General features: G+C 37.7%; 2 protein-coding genes across 4 annotated transcripts in view; both read left to right on the top strand.

Annotated features, from left to right (window-relative positions):
• The window catches only part of WNK3 (WNK lysine deficient protein kinase 3), a 398,421-nt gene extending 380,370 nt beyond the window's left edge, over positions 1–18,051 (top strand). Inside the window, exon 20 of the transcript XR_014258450.1 lies at positions 15,365–18,051. The gene's annotated coding sequence lies outside the window, so the exon portion shown is untranslated. The remainder of the gene's footprint in view (positions 1–15,364) is intronic.
• Positions 1–25,159, top strand: part of PHF8 (PHD finger protein 8) — an 84,538-nt gene that overhangs the window by 43,491 nt on the left and 15,888 nt on the right. For all 3 annotated transcript variants that reach the window (XM_082445141.1, XM_082445142.1, XM_082445143.1), the window contains 6 exons: positions 369–472; positions 4,557–4,735; positions 5,030–5,115; positions 5,632–5,765; positions 6,364–6,677; positions 18,060–18,155. In XM_082445141.1, coding sequence (XP_082301267.1) covers positions 369–472; positions 4,557–4,735; positions 5,030–5,115; positions 5,632–5,765; positions 6,364–6,677; positions 18,060–18,155 — 913 coding nt within the window. The remainder of the gene's footprint in view (positions 1–368; positions 473–4,556; positions 4,736–5,029; positions 5,116–5,631; positions 5,766–6,363; positions 6,678–18,059; positions 18,156–25,159) is intronic.

Here is a 25,159-nt window from a genome sequence, read left to right as displayed (position 1 = left end):
AATGACATTTGAGAGCATGGTATACGAGTGGCAGGTTGGAGTCTTGAACAGGTTCTTGAGAAAAGCCCTCCTCCAGGGCTCCACCTTGCTTCAAGATTGTGGTGCCCTACATAGGCATGTGAAGATGCTCCACCTCTTTTTAGGGAACATGTTTTGCAAGATTGATAGGTGTCCCTTGAGCCAGCCATACATTCTCAGCCTTCTGCTCCTGTGATCATTTGGGTTGGGGGTGGGAGGACAGCATAGCAGAAGGCCTTGGTTCAGGTGGTTTTGACAGTGAACTCAACCAGTGAAACCAGAGGGAACTGGTCATTCTGATTCACATGGGAGTTCCAGACAGGTGACAACTGAGCCTCCTCCTCCTACAGTTCAACATCACTGGTACCTGCTTGAATGACTCAGATGATGACTCGCCAGACTTGGACCTTGATGGGAATGAGGGCCCGCTGGCCCTGTTGATGTCTAATGGCAGGTGAGGTGGGGAGAAGAAGCAAAGATGCTGGGATTGTTGGTGGCAATATGCCACTAAGACAAGGCATGGAATTGGGACCTGGGGCTGGGACATGGGTGAGGGAGGGACTGTGCTTGGGGAAATAACCAGATATTATCAGATAACATTCCTTAGTACAGAGAACCATGGTAGTGTTGGGGGTGGGAAGGGGGAGAGGTCTGGAACTAATTGGCAATCCTGAGGAAAATCTTATATAAGTTCTAGAAATTTCAGCAAGTCAGTGGATCAGAACTGTTGGCGGGAATAGGAGGTAGTACAGCATACTGGTTAAGAGCATTAGTTTTTTATATACCTTTTGCAATTCAGTTTTTAGGAACTTATTTTGCAGAAATATTTGCACAGGTGTGTAAAGAGAAATATTTAGTAGTCACTGTATCACTGTTTGTAATAGTAAGCAATTGGAAACGTTCATCAATAAAGGTTGGATAAATAAATTATGGTACATCTATGGAATAGAATACTGTGTAACTTAAAAAGAATGAGTTTACTATCTATTGACGTGAAAAGATTTCCAAGATATATTTTAAGTGAAAAAATCAGGTTGCAAGATAATATATAGGAATAGTTCATTTTAATTTTTTAAAAAAGCACGTATGCACATATGTGTGTGTGTGTTTGTGTAAAAAAGCAACATACAGACCTTTTCCTTTAATTTAACCTTTTTGAAGAGGTTTAAAATTTAATTTATGCGGTTTAAAATTCAAAAAGTGTGAAAGAATACATAGTGAAAAATTTTGCTCCCACTCCTCTCTGTTCCCCAGTTCCCCTCCGCATGGAAAACCAATGTCAACGATTTCCTTCCAGAGATGTTTATACACATTCATGCAAATAAATATATTTGTCACATATTTTATGCTTGTCACACCAAACTTGTAACAGTAGTTATCTCTGGAAAGTAGAATAAGGGAGGCAAGAGAGGAAAGTTTCACTTCAAAAGCATTTGAATTTTATACAGTGAGCACATATTACTTTTCTTAAAATAATTTTTAACAGAATGTTTTCTAAAAGAATAAAATAAAAGCACATCTTGGCAAAAAGCTCCAGCTTGGGTATCAGACAATCCCGAATTTGAATCCCTGCTCTGTCACGTATTCGCTCTGTGACCTTGACAAGCTAATTAACGTATCTGCACCTCTCTGTCCTCATTTTATGTATTCTATAGATAAAACTTATCTTAGGGTTGTTGGAGGACTAAATGAAGTAATGCATGTAAAGTGCCTATCACAGGTTCTGGCACATAGTAAATGCTTAATAAATGGTCGCTCTTATGAATATGATGATGAAGTTGAAGATGTAAGGTGATGGTGGTGGTGCTGATGATGATGGTTGTGGGTATGGCCAGAAGCTAAGTAGGTCATCAGAAACCCTCAAACATGTAGGGAGGCAAAGGAAGACAGTAAAAGTTACCATCTGGACACTCAAAACACCAGACAGGAGCAGTCAAGAGTTAAGTACAGAGTATGAACAGTATAGGAACATAAGCGACAAGGATACCTCAACAGCCTTTTTGTAGGAAAAGATTGTTTTCAGATCCCAAGGGTGAGTGTAGTAGGTCTACCTGGCTGGGAAATAAGGGAAAAGGGAGTGTGAGGTCAGGGTAGATTCTGAAAGCAGCAGAGCTATCCTTGTTATTTGAGGACATAGTTAACTGAAGAATAAGATTAGAGAGACTGTTGAGCATTGCCTTTGTCTAGAACCCATGGTTGGTCTGCTGGGGAAGAGAAAATTGAGAGTCCTAAGGGTCCAGCCTATAATGGCTATTGAGGACACAATGAGACATTTTTCCCTTCCTCACCAGTCTTTCTTGTGCTGCTTCTATTACCTTCTTGCACCTGCCAGAGGCTGCTGCTAAGTGAACCTAGGGAGTCAAGGTATAGAAATATTTATAGACGATATGATATTATGTCTGGTCTTTTCTCCAGAATAATGCCATGTTTTGTGGGGACTGAGGTGTAGATGAAACAAGATTGGCTGTGTGTTGATAATTGCTAAAACTTAGCTGGGTCATAGGTACATGGGAGTTTTTAATATTTTATATATGTTTGAGATTTTTCATTATTAGAAGTTAATAAAAGATCAAGGTTAAATAGCTACCATTTATTGAGCACCTGCTCTGTGTCAGACTCTATCTTAGCCATTTACATACATTATTTTATTTAGTCCTCACAACAACCCTGAGGGTAAGTGTTGTTATCCCCATTTTACTAATGTGGGAAAGTGAGGCCCAGAGAACTATAAGATTAGCTACCATTGGGCCACTTGCCATGTGTCAGTCTCTACATTAGCTCGTTAATCCTCCCAGCAACCCTATGAGGTATAAAACAGCTAATTCACTAAAATCCAGTTCACCAAATGACTATTTGCTGAATGTGTCAAGTGTACTGATTTACCAAAAACTTGTTTCTCTTAACTATAAGGCTTATTTGAGCAGTCTGTACTGGTTAATATTGTTTACCATGTGTAACAGGATTATTTAAGCCAATTTTGAGTTCTTTTCTACTTCCTTTATATATTTTAACAGCTTTTTTGAGGTATAATTTACATACCATACAATTAACCTGTTTTAAGTGTACAATTAAATGACTTTTAGTAAATCTAAAGAATACGCTGCCATCACCACAAGATAATTTTGGAACATTTCTATCACACCAAATAGATCTCTCATATCCACTTACAGTCAGTCCTGGTTCTCTTCCCCAGGCCCAAACAACCACTAATCTACTTTCTATCTCTATGGATTTGCCTTTTTAGACACTTCATATAAATGGAATCATACATATGTAGTCTCTTGTGTCTGGCTTCTTTCACTTAACAATGTTTTTGAAGTTCATCCATGTTGTAGAAGTATCATTAATTTGTTCCTTTTTATTGCTGAATAGTATTCCATTGTGTGGATATACCACATTTAGTTTATCCATTCACTAGTTGATGGTCATTTGGATTGATTATGCTTATCGGCTATTATGAATAATGGTGCTGTGAGCATTTGAGTACTAGTTTTTGTGTGGGCATGTTTTTGTTTCTCACTTAGGAGTAAAATTTTGGGTCATATGGTAACTCTGTTTAGCTTTTTAAGAAATTGCCAAAATTTATCCCAAAGCATGTACCATTTTACACTTCTACCAGCAATTATGAGTTTCTCCATATATTGGCTAATGCTTGTTATTGTCTGTCTTTTTGATTGTAGCCATTCTGATGGATGTAAAGTGGTATCTTATTGTGGTTTTGATTTGCATTTCCCTAATGACTAATAATGTTGAGCCATTTATATATCATCATTAGAGAAATGTCTATTCAGATCTTTTGCTTATTTTTTAATTGGTTTTGTTTGTCTTTTGTTGCATTCTAAGAGTTATTTAAATATTCTGGATATAAATCCTTTTCTAGATAAATGATTTACAAATATTTTCTCCTAGTCTGTGGCTTGTCTTTACATTTTCTTAATGGTGTCTTTTGAAGCACAAATCTTTTGAATTTTACCTAATCTCAGGCCACAAGATATTTTCCTATATTTTCTTCTAGAAGTTTTATAGTTTTAGCTTTTACATTTAGATCTATGATCCATTTTTAGTTAATTTTTGTGTATGATATGAGGTAAGAGTCCACATTCATTTCTTTGCATGTGATGTCCACTTATCTCAGCATCATTTGTTGAAAAGACTATTCTTTCTCCACTGAATTGCCTAAATAAGCACCTTTGTCAGAAATCAATTGACTATAAATTTAAGGGTTTAGTTCTAGACTCACAGGTCTGTTCCACTGATGTGTATGTCTATCCTTATGGCAATATCACACTACCTTGATTACTGTAGCTTTATAGTAAATTTTGAAATTGAGTAGTGTAAGTCCTCCAACTTTGTTCTTTTTTGAAATAGTTTTGGCCATGTTAAGTCCTTTGTATGCCCATATACATTTTAGTATCAGCTTATTAATCTCTACAAAACTAGATGGATTTAGATAGGATTGCATTGAATCTGTAGATCAGTTTGGGTAGAATTGCCATCGAGTGTGACTGTTTTTATGTTCTCCTTCACTCTCTCTCCAGTACCAAGAGGGTAAAGAGCTTATCCAAGTCTCGGCGAGCCAAGATCGCGAAGAAGGTAGACAAGGCTAGGCTGGTGGCAGAACAGGTGATGGAGGATGAATTTGACTTGGATTCAGATGATGAACTGCAGATTGACGAGAGACTGGGAAAGGAGAAGGCGACCTTGATAATAAGACCAAGTGTGTACTTGTTCTTTTTCTTTCCTGCCCTGCCCATTTCAGTTTGTTTTTGGTCCGCTTGATAGACTCAAGACCTTAGGCCTGAGCTTGTTGACATTCTGATATACCAGCTCTGTAGGCTTCCATGTATCCTTTGCTCTAGAGATTTATTTATAAGCTAATTCCTAACCTCCCTAAATTACTCATCTGTGGTCATTACTTTCAGGAAAATTATAGTCTTATTCTCTTTCCCCTGGGTGTTTGGCTCAGATGCTAATCTTAGCTTCATGATAAGTGCATTCCATTGCTTTCTAGAATTTCCCCGAAAGTTGCCCCGTGCGAAGCCTTGCTCCGACCCCAACCGAGTTCGTGAACCAGGAGAAGTTGAGTTTGACATTGAGGTAGGAGCCTGCCATGTTTCTAATCTTCTGCTCATTCTGGTTTCATAGACAGAATACAGATTGTCATTCTAATTGAGGGTGGGGGAAACATCCTATGCATTCCATTCCTAAAATATTTATAAAGTGAAAGATTGTGGGCTAAGTGCTCCTGAACATATAAATGGAAGATTATACTTTAGTTGAAATATTTTTAAAATTCTTTAATATAGAGTAGAATAAAAGGCAGTGTGATGTAGCAGAAAGAGTATCTGATTTGGAATATCTGATTGTGACTTTACACAAATTATTTAACTTCACTGAGCCTTAGTTTCCTTATCTGTAAAATGAGAGTTAGACTTGCCTCACAAAGATGCTGTGGAGATTAAGATGAAAGAACAAATATTCTGCTTAGTACTTGGTAGATACTTGGTGCTCAGAAGATATTAGTATCAGGAGTGAGACTGTCAACCCTGTCTGTATTGGGGCCTTACCAGACCAACCCTGGGCAGCTGAGGTGATATCCTTTTTCTCCAACAGGAGGACTATACAACAGATGAGGACGTGGTAGAAGGGGTCGAAAGCAAGCTTGGAAATGGGAGTGGAGCTGGTGGAATTCTTGATCTGCTCAAGGCCAGCAGGCAGGTGGGGGGACCTGACTATGCTGCCCTCACGTGAGTACTGGCTTTGATCTCCCCTTTCTAGGTGTTCAGACAACACACACCCCCACCTGCCACCCAAAGGGCTAGGTCAACCAATCAGTAGATATTAATTGGGTCATTTAAAGGGACAAAAATTAGCCAGGGCATTTGGGCTGAAAGAATAAAGTAGACATGAAATCTGTCCCGAGGTACTTAAGATCTGACTGAGAGAGGATATACGGACTTCAAGGGTAATAAGTTTGGGGTTTTTTGGAAGTTAGAAGAGGCATGGAAGGAGAGCTGGGCCTTTTCTGGACCTTGCTTTAAGAAAAAAGAAAAAGGAAAGAATGCAGCATTGGTGAACAGGAAGGGAGATGCACCCCTCTTTTTGCCATCTTGCCTGCTGTCTATGGAGAGACTTGAGTCAAGAAGGACTGGCCTTTTTATGATAGTCTTTGATACTATTTTGATCTTTAGTTTGTTTTCTGGTTTTTCGCCTGGGATGGTTCTCTCCTCCTTCCTCCCACCCTGACCCCGGCAGCTGTTGTCCCTCCTCCCTGACTCTTCTGATGACTGATTTCCTCTGACAACTAGAGAAACTCCCTCAGCATTTCTCCTCTGTCCCTTGCAGCGAGGCCCCTGCCTCTCCCAGCACTCAGGAGGCCATCCAGGGCATGCTGTGCATGGCCAACCTGCAGTCCTCATCGTCCTCGCCAGCTACCTCCAGCCTGCAGGCCTGGTGGACCGGGGGGCAGGACCGAAGCAGTGGGAGCTCCAGCAGTGGGCTGGGCACAGTGTCTAGCAGTCCTGCTTCCCAGCGCACCCCAGGGAAGCGGCCCATCAAGCGGCCAGCATACTGGAGAACCGAGAGCGAGGAGGAGGAGGAGAACGCCAGTCTCGATGAACAGGACAGCTTGGGAGCATGCTTCAAGGATGCAGAGTATAGTAAGGGCAGCTGAGCACTTGAGTCCAGGCCAGGAGGGCTCCCCCCTAGCCCCAGTCTCAATCCCAAATCCAATCCAGGACAGCCTGTAGTGAGCAAAGGCCTGGCCTTAAGCCTGATACTTGGTTTCTCTGTGCCGTATTTTCTTAATCTGTAAAATGGGGATATCTCACAGGTTGATGTAAGAATTAGAGATGATGCTTGCACAGAGCACCTGGCACAGTGTCTTGTTCATGGGAGGCCCTCAAAAAATGGTAGCTATTATAATTAGCTATTAACCATTTTTAGCATTGTCCAATCTTCACTGCTGGTGACTCTTTTTTCCCTCTTGCCTATTTTACTTCCATTACCTGTATCATTTGTGTTATGTGTCATTCAGTTCATCCCTTGCAAAGGTTTATGATGACTTTTCGGTGGGCTTCTCACATTTAATAGATGACGCCTTTTTTGTAAAGTAAACTTTGTTGAGTACTACAATGTATAAAGCACTTTTTTGTGTAGTGCAGCTGACTTTAATGTAGGTTTTTGTTTTAATATTATTTAAAAAATTAATCCTCATTGACCAAAATTAGAGCAAGACAGAGAAAGCAGAAATTCCCTTTGACTAACACTCTTCCCCCTCTGAGAAAGGTTATCCAAAGGTAACCTTTGTTATCAGTTTGATGTATACCTTTTATTTTCTTGTGTTTACACCCATATGTAGACATAAATAGATAGAGGTATAGTTTCGTTTAGTGTGTGTGGCTCTACAACTTACTTGGATATCTTTCAACATCAGTACATAGAGATACACTTCATCAATGCATTGAGATCTACCTGCTGCATAGTAGTCTGTAGCATAGGTGTACCATCATATGTTTAACTGTTTCCTACTGATTATCATTTAGGTTGTTTCTAATTTTTAGTGTTTTGAAAATTCTTGTAAATAACCTTTTGTGCCCATGTGCCCATTAACATTTCTCTAAGGTAGCTAGACCTGCTGAGTTGAAGGTATGTACAACATAAATGTTGATAGTGCCGAATTCCTTCCAAAAAGGTCAGTATATGAGCGGTGTATGAGATATACCTGTTTTCCCACAGCCTTACCAACAATGGATGTTATCAGCCTTTTTAATTTTTGCCAATCTGATGGCAAAAAATGGTGTTGCAGTTTGTTTTATGTTTATTGGCTCTTCCTTATTCCTTTCCCGTGAATTATCTATTCAGTTTTTCACTCATTTTTAGGATGTTAGTTTTTCTTATTGATTTGTAGGAGTTCTTTATGTACTCTAGATTTGTTGGAGTGTGTTTTTATATATTCTGCAAGTGTTGAAAAATATTTTCTCTTAGTCTGTTGCTTGTATTTTAATTTTACTTATGGTATCTTTTAGCATGTAGCAGATTTCAGTTTTTACATAGTCGTCTTTATCAATTTTTTTTTTGTATTTTATGTTTTGTATAAGAAGAATTTCTTATATTTTCACCTAAAACTTGTATAGAAGTTAAAATTTTAGCTTTTTTTCTGGAATTAGGTTTTGTGAATTGTGAGAGGTAAGAATCTATATTTTTTTCCACATGGATAGTCATTTGCCCCAATACCATTTATTGACTAGTTCATCAATTATCCCACTGATTTGAAGCTCCGCTTCTGTCCTAAACTAAATTCCCATATATATATGGATTTGTTTTTCTTTTTTCCTTTTTTTTCGGGGGGGTGGGTCACGCTGAGTGGCTTGTGGGATCTTAGTTCCCGACTAGGGATTGAGCCCACCCCCTCGGCAGTGAAAGTGCAGAGTCCTAACCACTGGACTGCCAGGCAATTCCCTGGATTTGTTTTTCTACTGTATTCCCAGTTCTGTTCCTCAATAGCTGTGTAACCTTGGGCAAGCTAATTAACCTCTCTGTGATAATAGTACCTACCTCATAGGTTGTTGTGAGGATTAAATGAGTTATACATAAAGCACTTAAAACATTGCCCAGCACATGGTAAGTGCTGTGTGTTAGATATTATTAATATTATTCTGTTCCATAAAACCAACTTGTCCACTCCTGTGGCACTACCTCATAGGTTAGTTACTCTAGGCCTTGTGTCTGGTAGGGCAAATCCCCTCTGCATAACTTGCTTTGGACCTGAGGAGAATACAGATGTTCAGCAAGCCCATCATCTCTGGGTTGAGCTGTGATTGGTCTTAGTTTGTTGCCAAGTTTCCCTGGCTATCCATCTTACCTTCAGCAGACAGTCACATTGACCTATAGCCAAGGCATCTGGACCTGGTCTCACTAGTCCTACCTGAGGACAAACAACTCACTCAACCTCTGTCTGCTTCCCCCTCCCTGCTTTGCCCAGCAACACTAGAAAGGCAGTTTAATGAGGAGGTACCCAACTACTTGTTCTTATTTTTCCAGAATTTCTAGGCCATTATTGAGCTTTTTCTAGTCCAGATGGATTATAGAATCAACTTGTCAAACTCCATGAAAAATCCTATTAGGATTTTTTATTAGGATTGCATGGTATTTGCAATTTATGGATTAATTTATGGAGACTGACATCTTTCATCAGAGCCCTTTCTGCTACAGTGGGATATACACATTTCTGAAAAATGTCCTGAAGATTTGTACACTAAAAATAATAGGGCTTACAAGAAAAAGAAAGGGGTATACCCCTCAAAATCTCTGTGGCTTTGAAGCCAAAACACTGGCCCAGATAATGACAGTCCTAATAGTAATCCTTGCCTGGTTAGAGCCCATCGGCATTTGCACCCAGCATTGTAGTCAGTGGATCCTTTGTATCCCTAAACTCTGCCTGGGCTCAGGTTCCTCCTTCCAGATGTAGGCTCTTGAGGGCATTTGCTTAAGATAAATAGCAGCTTTATCAAATTAAAATCTGATCCAGAGCCTAGTCATCAGCAGTCATTTTTTGTTGTTGTTTTTATTTTTTTTTAATTATTTATTTATTTTTGGCTGTGTTGGGTCTTCGTTGCTGTGCGCGGGCTTTCTCTAGTTGTGGTGAGCAGAGGCTACTCTTCGTTGTGGTGCGTGGGCTTCTCATTGTTGCGGGTGGCTTCTCTTGTTGCGGAGCACAGGCTCTAGGCACGTGGGCTTCAGTAGTTGTGGCGCACAGGCTCAGTAGTTGTGGCTCACGGGCTCTAGAGCGTAGGCTCAGTAGTTGTGGCACACGGGCTTAGTTGCTCCGTGGCATGTGGAATCTTCCCGGACCAGGGCTCGAACCTGTGTCCTCTGCATTGGCAGGCGGATTCTTAACCACTGCACCACCAGGGAAGTCCTTTGTTGTTTTTAAACACAGGGGAAAGTGTCTTCACAACGTCTTCAGCTGCACTCTCCACCATCCTCCTCTCCCAACAGAACTTAATTTTGTAGAAAACAAAGCCACCATTTACCCTTCCTCTGACGGGAGGCACTATTGCAGGATTTTTAGCTTTTGTGTGTAGGTCTTCATATATAGCTAAGGTTTTCTCTGAAATGTGAGAAAACTCACCACTGATTGGTTAAAAACAACATGCCAGGGAAAATTGCTTTTGAACCAGTGCAACTTCTGGATGACATTGCTATCATTCTGCCATTTACCTTTGAGCAGCCACAAAACAGGCCATCTTGTCCTTCTATCTTCAAACATGGTCTGTCTGTTTATTCAGGCTTTCTTGTATATCTCTTCTTCAGTTTATTACTAGGTATTCTATTTTATAGTTTGGTTCCTATTGAAAATGGCATCTTCTTATCTATTATATTTTTCAATTGGCTGTTGCTAGTATGCAGGAAAATAGTTGATTTTTCTATATTGATCCTGTGTTGGATTGCCTTATATACTCTTATTAGTTCTGTTAGTTTTTCAGCTAATTTTCTTGGGCTCTTGAGGTAGGTGATCTGTGTCCCCTATCTTAGTTTGCTAAGGCTGTCATAACAAAATACCACAGACTGGATGGCTTAAACAACAGAAATTAATTTTTTCACAGTTCTAGAGGCTAGAAGTCCAAGATCAAAGTATTAGCAGGTTTGCTTTCTCCTGAGGCCTCTCCTTGGCTTGCAGATGACCTCCCTCTTGCTACCTTGTCACATCGTCATCCCCTGTGCACATGGGCCCCTGGTGTCACTCTCTATATCCTGATCTCTTCTTAAAAAGGCACCAGTCAGATTGGCTTAGGGCCTACCCTAGTGGTCTCATTTTAACTTAATTACCTCTTTCAAAGCCTTATCTCCAAATACAGTCATATTCTGAAGTACCGGGGATTAGGAATTCAACATACGAATTTCGGGGGTGGGGCACAATTAGCCCATAACAGCCCCTTTCTTTCTGGTATTCATACCTCTAGATTTTCCTAGTTTTATTACAGTGTTGAGTAGTAATGGTGATAGGGGGCATCCTTGTGTTGTTTCTGACTTTAAAGGTAATGCTGCTAGTGTTTGTCCACTCAGTATGTAGGGCTCTGTAGGTCTCTGTTAGACTACTCTCATGAAGTTCAGGGGAGTTTGAGAGGTTTTTGTTTGTTTTAAAATCCAGAGTGGAATTGGGTTTTATCAAATGATTTTTTGGCATCTTTTAATATAAACACATAGTTTTTCTGTTAATTTGCTAATGGTGATTTACATTAGTAGAATTACTGATTTTGAATTGATATTTCCTTCTTGAAATTAGCTGTATTTGGTTGTGGTGTTTAACATAGTTTGTCTAGTTTATTTGATGATTTACTAATTATCTCCAGTGTTTGGTGTTTGTTTACTGTTAATTTCTGGTTTTATTTTATTCCTTTTTCTTAATGTTCTTTGTACAACATCTTGAGTTGAAAGCTCTGTTCATTTATTTTCAGTCTGTTTTCCCTTTTGATAAAGGGTTTTTTTAATTTTATTTTTTAAATTAACATTAAGTAAAATTGGCTTTGTTGGTATACACACGCTTAGATTCTTGTAACCACCACCACCACCACCACCACAATGAGTAGGACACAGAACCCCTCCAGAGTCCCTTATGTTATCCCTTAGTAGTCATGCCCTCCCTCTACCCCTAACTCCTGGCAACCACCGTTCCCCATCACTGTGATTTTGCCTTTGCCAGAATGTCATATAAATGGAATTATACAGTATGTAATACTTTGAGACTGGTATCTCTTACTTAGCATAATGCCTTTAAGATTCTATCCATGTTGTTGCGTATCAATAGCTTGTTCTTTTTTGTTGAAGAATAGTTTTCCATTGTATGGATCTACCACAGTTTTGTTTTGTTTTTTTGGGTTTTTTTGGCTTGCCGTGTGGCATGTGGGATCTTAGTTCCCTGACCATGGATTGAACCCGTGCCCCCTGCAGTGGAAGCACAGAGTCCTAACCGCTGGGCCGCCAGGGAAGTCCCTCTACCACAGTTTCTTTATCCATTCACCCATTGAAGGACATTGGATTGTTTACAGCTTTGGGCGATTATGAATTGAGCTGCTGTGAATATTTGTATGCAGGCTTTTGTGTGAACATGAGTTTTTATTTCCCTAGGATACATACCTAGGAATGGGATTCCTGAACAATGTGGGCAGTGGATGCTTTAACTTTACTGGAAACTGCCAAACTGTTTTCCAGTGATTGTGCCATTTTACATTCCCACCAGCAATGTGTGAGAGTTCTAATTGCTCTGCATACTCATCAGCACTTGGTATTGTCAGTATACTTATTTTAGTCATCCTAATAAGTGTGTAGCAATATCTCATTTAGTGGCTCATCTAATGGCTAATGATGTTGAACATCTTTTCGTGTATTTATTTGCCAGTCATATACTCTTTTTTGAAATGTCTAGACAGACACTTTGAACAACTGCTGCCTTTTTAAAAATTAGGTTGTTTCTTAACTGTTGAGCTTTGAAAGTTCTTTATATAGTCTGGATTCAAGTCTCTTGTCAGATAAGTGATTTGCAAATATTTTCTCCCAGTCTGTGGCTTGTATTTCATTCTCTTAAGGCTTTCTTTCTTAAGGTAAACGCTTTCACTTTCTAGAAAGTCCAGTTTATCAATTTTATCTTTCATGGCTTATGCTTTTAGTGTCTTATTTAACAACTCTTTCTGTAAACTCAGGGCACAATTTTCTCCTTTTTTTTTTTCACCTAAAAACTTTATGGTTTTAGGTTTTACATTTCTATCCATGTTCCATTTTGACTAAATTTTTACATAAGGTATGGTGTTTAGGTTGAGGTTCACCTTTTTTTTTTTGGCATATGGATGTCCAATTGTTCTAACACCATTTCTTGAAAAGACTATTTTTTATTTTATTTTTCTATTGACTCGCATTTGTACCTTTGTCAAAAATCAAATGACCTTATTTGTGTGGTTCTGTTTCTGAATTGTTCTTTTCCATTGATCTGTGTGTCAATCTCTTTGTCAGTACCTTACTATCTTGATTACTGAAGCTTTATTAATTCTTAAAATCAAGTAATATGATTTCTTCAATTTTGCCTTTCAATATAAATTTTAGAATCAGTTTATCTGAATCCACAACAATTTCTGCTAGGATTTTGGTTAGAATTGTGTTAAATATATAGATCAATTCAGAGAGAATTGTGATCTTTATTTTTTATCAAGGTGCAAGTCACATTACATATAATTAAACATTTTAAAGTGTACAATTCAGTGGCATTTAGCGCATTCACAGTGTGGTGCAACCACCACCTCTGTTTCCAAGATATTTTCATGGCCCCAGAAAAATACCTGGGATCCATTAAGTAATTGTTCCCCATGTTCCCCCCACCCCTCATCCCCTGGTAACCACTAATCTGCTTTTTGTCCATATGTATTTGCCTATTTGGGATATGTCATATAAAGTAATCATATAGTATGTGACCTTTTGTGTCTGGCTTCTTTCACTTACCATGTTTTTAAGGTTCATCCAAGTTATAGGATGTATCAGTATTTTGTTCCTTTTTATGGTTGAGTTAGTATTCCATTGTATGGTTATACCACAGTTTGTTTATCCATTCATCTGCTGATAGGCATTTGGGTTATTTCCACCTTTTGGCTGTTATGAGTAATGCTGCTGTAGACATTTTTGTGCATGTTTCTGTGTGGACACATGTTTTCATTCCTCTTGGGCATATACCTAAGAGTAGAATTGCTGGGTCATATGATAATTCTGTGTTTAACTCTTTGAGGGACCACCAAACTGTTTTACACAAGAACTACAAGAGAACTGTCACCTTAGGTATATTGAATCTTCTAATCTGTGTACGTGGTATGTTCCTCCATATTTACTCTTTTAAAAATTTCTTTCATCAATGTCTCATAGTTTTCAGCATACAGGTCCTACACATGTTTTTTGTTGGATTTATCCCTGAGTTGTGTATTTTTTGGAGATACTGTAAATGGTACCTTTCTTAACCTTCGGTTTCTAACTGTTTATTGCTAGTATATGTAAATATGATTGATTTTTGTGTGTTGACCTTGTATCCTGCAACCTTGGTAAACTCACTTATTAATTCTAGGAATGTTTTGTATATTCTTGGTATTTTTTTTGTCTAGATGATCATGATCATGTCATGTGCAAGTAGGTACAGTGTTATTCCTTTCTTTCCAATCTGTATGTCTTTTTTCCTTCTTGTCTTTTTGTTCTGGCTAGGATTTCAAGCACAATGTGGTGAGAGTGAACTCTAACACCCTTGCCTTGTTTCCAATCTAAGGGGGAAGGCATTTAGTCTTTTCATTATTGTGATATTATCTGAATAGGTTATCAAGTTAAGGAAGTTCACCTCTATTCCTATTTTGCTGAGAGGTTTTTTTTTTTTTTAGTGAATGGGTATTGAATTTTCCCAATGTTTTTATTCCACCAGTGGATATAATCATGTGGTTTTTTTCCCTTTAGTCTGTTAATATGGTAGGTTACATTGACTGATTTTCAAATATCAAACCAGAATTGAAATCACAGGATAGACCTTAATTGCTCATGGTGTATTATTCTTTATATATATTACTGGATTTGGTTTACTAGTATTTCACTGAGGATTTTTGTGTCTGTGTTCATGAGGGATATTGGTCTATAATTTTCTTTTCTTGTACTGTCTTTAGTTTTGGTATCAGGGCAATCAGTGCTGGCCTCAAAGAATGAGTTGGGAAATGTTCCCTTCTCTTCTGTTTTCTAGAAGAGATTATGTACAATTAGTGGGGTTTTATAAATGTTTAGTAGAATGTTTGAGTGAAACCACCTGGGCCTAGGGATTTCTTTCTCAGGCTTTAACTATGGATTTATTTTCTTTAGTAGATATAGGATTATTCAGGTTTTCTATTTCGTCTTGGGTGAGTTTTGATAGTTCATGGTATTCAAGGAATTGGTCCGTTTTAGCTAAGTTGTAGAATTTATGAGCATAGAGTTGTTTGTAGTATTCCCCTATTATCCTTCTAATGTCTGTGAAGTCTTTAGTGACATTTTTTTATCTGATGTTATTTTATTTTTTTATTCTTTTTATTTTTATTCTTGATGTTAGTAATTTGTGTCTTTTTCTTTGTCATTCTTGCTGGCATCTTATCAATTTAATTGATCTTTTCAAAGGACAGTGTTTTGGGTTTTTAAAATTTATTTATTTATTTTTGGCTGTGTTGGGTCTTCGTTTCTGTGCGAGGACTCTCTCCAGTTGTGGCGAGCGGGGGCCACTCTTCATCGGGGTGCACAGGCCTCTCATTGTGGCAGCCTCTCTTGTTGCAGAGCACAAGCTCCAGACGCGCAGGCTCAGTAGTTGTGGCTCACGGGCCTAGTCACTCCACGGCATGTGGGATCCTCCCAGACCAGGGCTCGAACCCGTGTCCCCTGCACTGGCAGGCCGATTCCCAACCACTGCGCCACCAGGGAAGCCCCCAGGACAGTTTTTTTAAAATTAATTTTTATTGGAGTATAGTTGCTTTACAATGTTGTGTTAGTTTCTACTGTACAGCAAAATGAATCAGCCATACATATATACATATATCCCCTCCCTTTTGGACTTCCTTCCCATTCAGGTCACCACAGTGCATTAAGTAGAGTTCCCTGTGCTATACAGTATGTTTTCATTAGTTATCTATTTTATACATAGTATCAATAGTGTATATGTGTCAATCCCGATCTCCCAATTCCTCCCACACCCCCTCTTTCCCCATTGGTATCCATACATTTGTTCTCTACGTCTGTGTCTCTATTTCTGCTTTGCAAATAGGATCATCGATACCATTTTTCTAGATTCCACATATATGTGTTAATATACCGTATTTGTTTTTCTCTTTCTGACTTACTTCACTCTGTATGACACTCTCTAGGTCTATCCATGTCTCTACAAATTACCCAATTTCGTTCCTTTTTATGGCTGAGTAATATTCCATTGTATATATGTACCACATCTTCTTCATCTGTTCCTCTCTTGATGGACATTTAGGTTGCTTCCAGAGACATGGTTATTTTTGATCATATTTAAGACAGTTGATTTAGAGTCTTTGTATAGTAAGCCCAATATCTGAGCTTCCTCATGGACAATTTTTATCAATATTTTTCCTGTAAACGGGACATAATTTCCTGTTTCTTTGCATGCCTTATAATTTTTTTGTTGAAACCTAGACCTTTTGAATATTATAATGTGATAACTCTGGAAGTCATATCTTCCTTCTTCCCTAGAGATTGCTGTTGTTGCTTATTGTGAGCTACAGTTATCTATTTATTTAATGACTTTCCAAATGATTTTTTGCAAATACTGTGTTCCTTGTTGTGTGTGGTCACTGAAGCATCTGTTCCATTGCCTCAGCAGTCAGCTGAGATTTCCTGACAGAATTTTCCTTAAATGCCTTAATTAAGCAGGCTTTTTCTTTGTTAAGCATCCCCTTTGTTGTTATACGTTTTTGATTGGATTCCAGAGTCCCCAAAAAGTTGATTATTGTAGTTTTTGACAGCTTAATGGTTGCTTCAGTGGAGGGACAGATCCTTGGAGCTCCCAACTCCATCATTTTTGGAGGAGGCATCGCTCCTCCTACCCTTATATTTTTAATATGCGTATTTTAACTTGTATTTTCTTTAAATGTCTAAAATTAATTATTCTCTACATCTTATTCCATCTTGAATAAGACATGAACCTTAGAATGGAATTCCTTTTGTATGTTACTTTATACCTGTTCTCTCTCAATCCTCAGAACTTTGCAAGACAGGTTCATCTATTATTTCAATTTTATGGGTGAAGGTAGTGAGACTTACAGGAGTTCTCCTAGGCTACTAAGCTAGTGGGTCAGTCCAGGATTTCAAAGTAATTGTCTAATCCTGAGGCTCAAGGTCTTTCTACCATACTACACTTCTTTCCTTTAGGTGGAAAAACCTTTCAAACCCAACAAAATAACATTGACAGACATTAGCCTAGTAAGGATGGAACCTTTCTCAAACAACTCTGTTACCAGTAGTCATTTCTTTCTAGGGACAATTAATAAATTCAAAAAAAACTTTTTAATGAGTCAAAGAGGTTTTACTTCTTTGCTCAAGGAGGAAGGCCTGAAAAATGGGCTCATTTTCCTACAGAGAGACCCTTCTGGAAGGAAGTGGGAGACTGGATTCCTCTGATGAAGTAGAATTCTAGAGAAGTTTGAAGCTGATCAGTAGGAGGAATGGGAGTAGTCATTAGGAGGAAATTTTCACTCTCAGTTTGCTTCTCTTTTAGGTTTAGCAGCAGCAGTGTTTGACCTCATCAGTAGGACCTTTCTAGACCATTTTCCTATTAAACTGTATAGGTGTTGCATGTGTATGATAAAACTGGATGTTTCTATGTATTTATATAGGTTGAGATACTTATATATGTGTGTTTTGTCATTCGCATCATTCAATTCTAATAATCTTGTTCCCAGTTCAGCCTAAGTGGTCTTTTTGTTCCCTTTGTGTGAATGTGTGAACAATTTCTTTTTCCATTAATTCAGCAAACACTTACTGAGCACCCACTCTGCATTATGTTCAGCTCCCTTAGTTTAAAATCAAATAATACATATCCTTGCCCTCACAGTAAATTGGGGGTGACATTTACTAATCATCTCTTAAATACTATATAACAACTCCAATAGAGGTATGCACAGAATACTGTGGAGAGTTGAGGACGCATCTGAACGAGATTAAGAGAAGAGGGAAGGCTTCTTTAGGATGTGAATCTAAAGCTGAATTTTGTACGGTCATTAACTCATGAAGTTACTCACTAAATGGATGTTGGGTGAGTGAAATCAGAGTTCGGTGATGCTGGGAGAAGGACATTTGCAGCAAGGGTACAAAAGTAGAAAGACATGAAAAGTATGTGGCATATTCAAGAATTCCTACAGTTGAGTATGGATTAAATAAAGGGTCCACTTGTAGGGGGGTGGGAGGAGCTCAGGTAGGTATCATTCTGTCATCACCCTTCTGGATGAGATCTCATTTTACCCTGCTTTTCCCTCTCACTGCAGTTTACCCTTCCCTGGAGTCTGACGATGATGACCCTGCTTTGAAATCTCGACCCAAGAAAAAGAAGAATTCAGATGATGCTCCATGGAGTCCTAAAGGTGATCCAATATTCTGTCCTTAAACTCTGTGGGGGTGGTTGGGGGGAAAAATAGACTGGCTAGGTGGGACATTTAATATAGGAAGACACTCATTTGTTTATTCAGCAAACATTTGATGAGTGCCTGCTGTATGCCAGGTACCACGTTAGGTGCTGGAGCAAAAATGATCAATAAGACAGAGTTCGTGCACTCAGGTCAGCAAAATCAGAGGTAATGGAGCATGTTGCTTTTGATATTACATGGCTTGAGATGAAAAGAGGGAGACCTTGAGCAGATTTCAGCAAGCAGTCTAAGGCTCCTGAGAGAACATTCTGCTACCATCATCCCAGCCCTTTGGTAATAATATTGTTGTCAAAGGAGGGAAATTCTGCTAACTTTTGAGCTCTACAAGGCCCAAGACTCCTTAGATTGTTACCTGTACTGGCTGAGAGGCCATCTCTGAGGAAGGAAGAAAGAATGAGTTTTGAGTTGAATATGGAATTTAGAGGGTAATAAAAGAATTTTATTCGTCTCCCTGGCTGGGTGGTTTTTTCATTGGAGGGTATGTCAGTTAGCTTTTGCTGCTTATCAAACTATCCAAAACTTAGTGTCTTAGAACAACAGTTGATCATTTCTCATGATTCTGTAGGTTGACTGAACTATTGTTCTGGTCTGGACCAGATTGCCTGGGGCTGGTTGGTCTAAAAAGATCTCCTTCAGGTGTCCAGGACCTAATTTGGGGTGTCTGGGGCCTCTCTCCATGTGGTCTTTCACCCACCTGAAGGCCAGCCTAAGCTTTTTCACAAGGTAGCAGAAGGGTGTCCAGCAGCAAGAGAGGACAAGCCCAATATGCAAGCACTTTTCAAGCCTCTGCTGTGTCATGTTTTCTATTGTCCCATTGCCAAAGCAAGTTACATGGCCAAGCCTTGATTCCAAAAGTAGAGAAATAGATTCTATCTCTTGGGAGTGGGAACTGCAAAGTTTTCCTATGCACACAAGGACATGTGAGCAAATTGAGAGCCATTACTGAAGAGTCTGCCACAGAGGGTGCTGGCATCGCAGTACCCCTGTGGTTCCCCAGGAGATAAAGGGCGTGCTATCCCCACCCAGCCTTATTTGACCTTTCTGGTATTTGCTTGGGGTTGGAGGAATGGGGTGGCAGGGCAGTCCTGGGAAGTGTTCTCTTAGTGAGTCAATCAGCAAATGTTTCTTTTTTCTTTCTTCAGGCCTATTTTCTGATTTTATTTTCTCCTATACTTTCTGGCTTTTTAGCATAATAGGAAATTTGGAAAATAGAGAAAATAGAGGAAAGTATAAAGAAGAAATCACCCATGATTCTGCCACCCAGAAGCAACCACTGTTAACGTTTTGATATATTTCCTTCTAGTCTTTTTTCCTATGCATTTTTCTTTTTATGGTTGATATCACAGTCATATATCCTACTTAAAAATTTTTTTTGCCTTTTAATCAAAATAATGTGTATATCTGGTAGCAAACCAAATAGTACAGAGAGGTTTAGGATGAAATGAAATGGTCTTCTGCCTCTGCTTTCCCTACTTCCAGTCCCTTGCCTGAGAGGCAACCTTGTCATTTTCATTTTTCTGGTAGTTGCCTCCAAAACTCAAGATAATAGGGTTGATACCACCATGTCTTGATTTATTAACTTTTTTAAAATTTTTTTAATTGGAGTATAGTTGCTTTACAATATTGTGTTTATACTGTACAGCAAAGTGAATCAGCTATACATATATACAAATATCCCCTCTTTTTTGGATTTCCTTCCCATTTAGGTCACCACAGAGCATTGAGTAGAGTTCCCTGTGCTATACAGTAGGTTTTCATTATTTATCTATTTTATACATAGAATCAATAGTGTATATATATCAATCCCAGTCTCCCAATTCATCCCACCCCCCCCGCCCTTTCCCCCCTTGATTTATTAACTTAACCTCTGTTTCTCCTCCCATCGGCTTTTGTCAGTCTCTCTTGATTACCCACTTTCTAAGATATGGACATTAGTGCTGCTGTTCTTTCTTTCTTCCTCCAACCTTCTGTAAGCTGTACTTTTTTGTTTATGTTGTCAAGGTTGTTACCATTGACTTGTAATTAATACTCTATGTTGACTAGAGGTTGACTGTAAAAGTTGAAAACCAGTAAATATATCTGGCCTTTTAAATTAATATTATATCATAAGCATGTCCCTGTGCTGTTATTTATAAATAATATTTTAATGGCCACAAAATATTCTATCCCATGGATATACCTAATTTACCTAACCTCTTTAATGTAGGGCATTTAGCCGATTGCCAAGTGTTTACAATTAGTGATAACATTTGGAGTGAACATTTTTGTATGTAAGTGTTTGTATCTCTATTTATATGCTTAGGATAGATTCCCATGAAACTCTCGAAGGGCCAAGGTATATAAGGATATCCAGTGAAAAGTCTCCCTCCCACCCCTGTTCCACAGCCTTCCAATTCCCCACCTGGAGTCAACCACTATTACCAGTTTTATGTGTATCCTTTTAGACGTAGTTTATTCATATACAAGTAAATACATGTATATATTTTCTTTCCCCCTCTTAACTCAATTGGAGACATACATTATATATGTTATGTGCTTTACTTTTCTCACTTAACAATTACATGTTGGAGATTGTTTACACTCCCACAAACAATGTATGAGAGTGCTTATTTCCCTACACTCTTGCCACTACAATTTGTTAATGTGAATGTTTTAAAAGCTCTTGATATGTATTGCCAAATTGTTTTCCAGAAAGGTTTTACTAGTTTACGCTACCACCAGCCATGTGCGAGAGTACTTGTTTATGAATCCTCACAGGCATTGAGCATATAGTTAAGAATAGTCTTTGCCTATGAGTAATAGGAACCTCTCAGGCATCCTTAGTGAGTGCTTATCCCCTCAGAGTCTCAAGATGGCTGCTTCAAGTTCTACTTTTAAAAAAATATCTCTTTGGCTGAAATTGTGTCACATGGCTAAGATTATCTGCTAGAAAGGCCAGGAAGTGTAGTTTTTAGTTAGGTACATTGTTGTTCCACAAAATTATGTTTTTATTAGTAAGCAAGAAAGGGAGAATGATACTGGGTTGAAAACAAGCAGTCTGTATCATGGTATTTTTTGATCTTTGGTAATTCACAAGCAAACAACAGCATCTCGCTGATTTAATTTGCATTTCTTTGATTAGACATTTCCTATATGTTTGTATTAGCATTAGAATTTCTTCTTTTGTAAATTTTATGTCTGACTTTTGCCCATTTATTCATGTAGGTCTTCAAGATTTTCATATGCCCTTTTTATATATAGTAAGAAATAGTCAAATATATATATAATTTATTTATGATATTTTTTCCTCATTCTACATAAAAAATATGGATATTTCTATATCAAAAGGTGATCTTATCCATTGTTTCCCTATTCAGAGAGCAGATAATTAAAACACTGCTGTTTTTTTAACATAAATGTATGCATATATGCATGTATATTTCTCTAAAAAGAAAACTAATAACTTTTATCACATTTTCAAAGTAGATTCTTAACCCAAAAAAGATTGAGGCATTTACTAAAGATTTTCCCATTAAAATCAGGAATAAGACAAATACATATACCCATCATCACTGCTGTTATTTAGCATTGCTCTAGAAGTTCTAGATAGCATAGTTAGGAATGAAGCAGAAATAAGAACTGTAATAGAAATTAAGAGACCAAATTATCATGATATGAGGTGCCCTAAGGGTGGGAATTCTGATTATTTTTGTCCATCATTGTATCTGTAGCAACTTGCAGAGTGCCTGACACATGGGAGATGTTTAATAAGTATTTGACAAGTGAAAGAAATGATATGATCGTTTAATTAGAAAATGTAAGGGAATCAACTGAAAAACTGTTAAAACTAATATGAGAATTCAATAAATTGGGTAATCACTGGATACAAGCCACATGTCTAAGAATCAAGAATTGCCATATATCAGTAATAACCATAATACACTGAGGGGGAAAAAAGATCTTATTGACAGTAACAACAATTATATAAAATACCCAAGAATAATCTTAAGAAGATATGTGTGAAACCTACGTGAAGAAAACTTCAAAACATTACTGAGGAACATAAAAGAAGGCCTGAATAAATAGAGGTATAGCATGTGCCTGACTACGAAGACTGATTTTCGTAAAGGGTCATTTAATTAATGTATATGCTTAACACTATCCTAAATCAGAATCCTAATGGAATTTTGTGGGGAACTCATTCTAAAATTAATTTAAAAGAGTAAGCAAGTATGCTGAAAACAAATTAGCCTTGTAAGATTTAAATACACTATATTGCTATAATAATAATCAAATTAACATGGTTACAAGTACAAGAATAGTCAAATATTTTCCTTTATGTTTAAAAAATCCTTGTTATGAAAACTTTCAAATATACACAAAATTAGAGAGGTTGGTATCATGAACACCCATATACTTATCACCCAGATTTAATAACTAACATTTTTACTATATTTGCTTCATCCTTTTTTTTTTTTTTCAAGGCATCTTAAGGGAAATTTCAGACATCATGACATTTCTGTTTCCTTGCTGATCTTCTATCTAATTGTCCTATCCATTAGAGAAAGTAGGGTATAGAAATCTCCAACTAGTTGTTGAATTATCTGTTTCTCCCTTCAATTCAGTCAGTTTTTGCTTCATGTATTTTGGGCCTCTGTTGTTAGGTGAATATATGTTTATAGTTCTCATATCTTCTTGATAGACTGACCCTTTTATCATTATAAAATGTCCTTTGTTTCTAATAACAATTTTTGTCTTAGACAATTAAGTCTGTTTTATCTGATATTGGTATAGTCTTGAATCTGAAGTGTCTTAGAGACAGCATGTAGTAAGATTATGATTTTTTATCCATTCCGCCAACCTCTGCCTTTTAATTGGAGAATTTAATTCATTTGTACTCAGTGTAATAACTGACAAAGTAGGGTTTATATTGTCCGTTTTTCTGTTTTCTCTATGTCTCATTTCTTTTTTGTTTCTCAGTTCTTCCATTACTGCCTTCTTTTGTGTTTAAAAGCTATTTTCTAGTGTCCCATTTTAATTTTCTTCTTTTCCATATGTATTTGAGCTACTTTCTTAGTGATTGTTCTAGGGGTTAACATTAATATCTTAATTTATACCATTTGAATTCAGATTAATATCAACTTAACATCAATAGTATATAAAGTCTTTGTTCCTATATATTTCCATTCCTTTTAACCTTTATGTTATTACTGTCACAAATTACATCTTTATAAATTGTGTGCCCACAAGCATAGAGTTATAATTATTGCTTTATGCAGCTGTCTTTTTAATTAGGAGAAAAAAATGACGTACAACAAAAATATGTTTATACTTCCTTTTATATTTACCTATATAGTTACCTTTACTAGTGCTTTTTATTCATGTGGATTTGACTTTATTGTATAGTGTCCTTTCATTTTAACCTGAAGAGCTGCCTTTAGTATTTCTTATAGGGCAGGCCTACTAGCAATGAACTCTCTGGGTTCTTTGTTTGTTTGTTTGTTTGTTTTTCGTGGCAACCCTGCAAGGAGCTAATCTATTGGCGCCATTTTGCCAACAGCATTTGCTTACTTAGTGTCTCTGTCAAATTTTTTTTTATTTTTGAATTGTATTTTATTTTTTTTTTATACAGCAGGTTCTTATTAGTCATCAATTTTATACACATCACTGTATACATGACAATCCCAATTGCCCAATTCATCACACCACTACCCCCACCCCCCGCCGCCGCTTTCCCAACTTGGTGTCCATATGTTTGTTCTCTACATCTGTGTCTCAATTTCGGCCCTGCAAACTGGTTCATCTGTGCCATTTTTCTGGGTTCCACATATATGCGTTAATATACGATATTTGTTTTTCTCTTTCTGACTTACTTCACTCTGTATGACAGTTTCTAGATCCATCCACGTCTCAACAAATGACCCAATTTCGTTCCTTTTTATGGCTGAGTAATATTCCATTGTATATATGTACCACATCTTCTTTACCCATTCGTCTGTCGATGGGCATTTAGGTTGCTTCCATGACCTGGCTATTGTAAGTAGTGCTGCAATGAACATTGGGGTGCATGTGTCTTTTTGAATTATGGATTTCTCTGGGTATATGCCCAGTAGTGGGATTGCTGGATCATATGGTAATTCTATTTTTAGTATTTTAAGGAACCTCCATACTGTTCTCCATAGTGGCTGTATCACTTTACATTCCCACCAGCAGTGCAGGAGGGTTCCCTTTTCTCCACACCCTCTCCAGCATTTATTGTTTGTAGATTTCCTGATGATGCCCATTCTAACTGGTGTGAGGTGATACCTCACTGATTTGATAGGGATTGCATTGAATCTCTAGATTGCTTTGGGTAGTATAGTCATTTTCACAATATTGATTCTTCCAATCCAAGAACATGGTATATCTCTCCATCTGTTAGTATCATCTTTAATTTCTTTCCTCAGTGGCTTATAGTTTTCTGCATACAGGTCTTTTGTCTCCCTAGGTAGGTTTATTCCTAGGTATTTTATTCGTTTTGTTGCAGTGGTAAATGGGAGTGTTTCCATAATTTCTCTTTCAGATTTTTCATCATTAGTGTATAGGAATGCAAGAGATTTCTGTGCATTAATTTTGTATCCTGCAACGTTACCAAATTCATTAATTAGCTCTAATAGTGTTCTGGTGGCATCTTTAGGATTCTCTATGTATAGTATCATATCATCTTCAAACAGTGACACTTCTACTTCTTCTTTTCCAATTTGTATTCCTTTTATTTCTTTTTCTTCTCTGATTGCCGTGGCTAGGACTTCCAAAACTATGTTGAATAATAGTGGTGAGAGTGGACATCCGTGTCTTGTTCCTGATCTTAGAGGAAATGCTTTCAGTTTTTCACCATTGAGAATGATTTTGCTGTGGGTTTGTCGTATATGGCGTTTATTACGTTGAGGTAGGTTCCCTCTATGCCCATTTTCTGGAGAGTT

Source organism: Balaenoptera physalus (genome assembly GCF_965194825.1).
Source record: "Balaenoptera physalus genome assembly, chromosome: X".
Lineage (NCBI taxonomy): Eukaryota > Metazoa > Chordata > Mammalia > Artiodactyla > Balaenopteridae > Balaenoptera > Balaenoptera physalus.
Note: the sequence above shows the minus strand (reverse complement) of the source record. Positions and strands in the feature narration are given on the sequence as shown.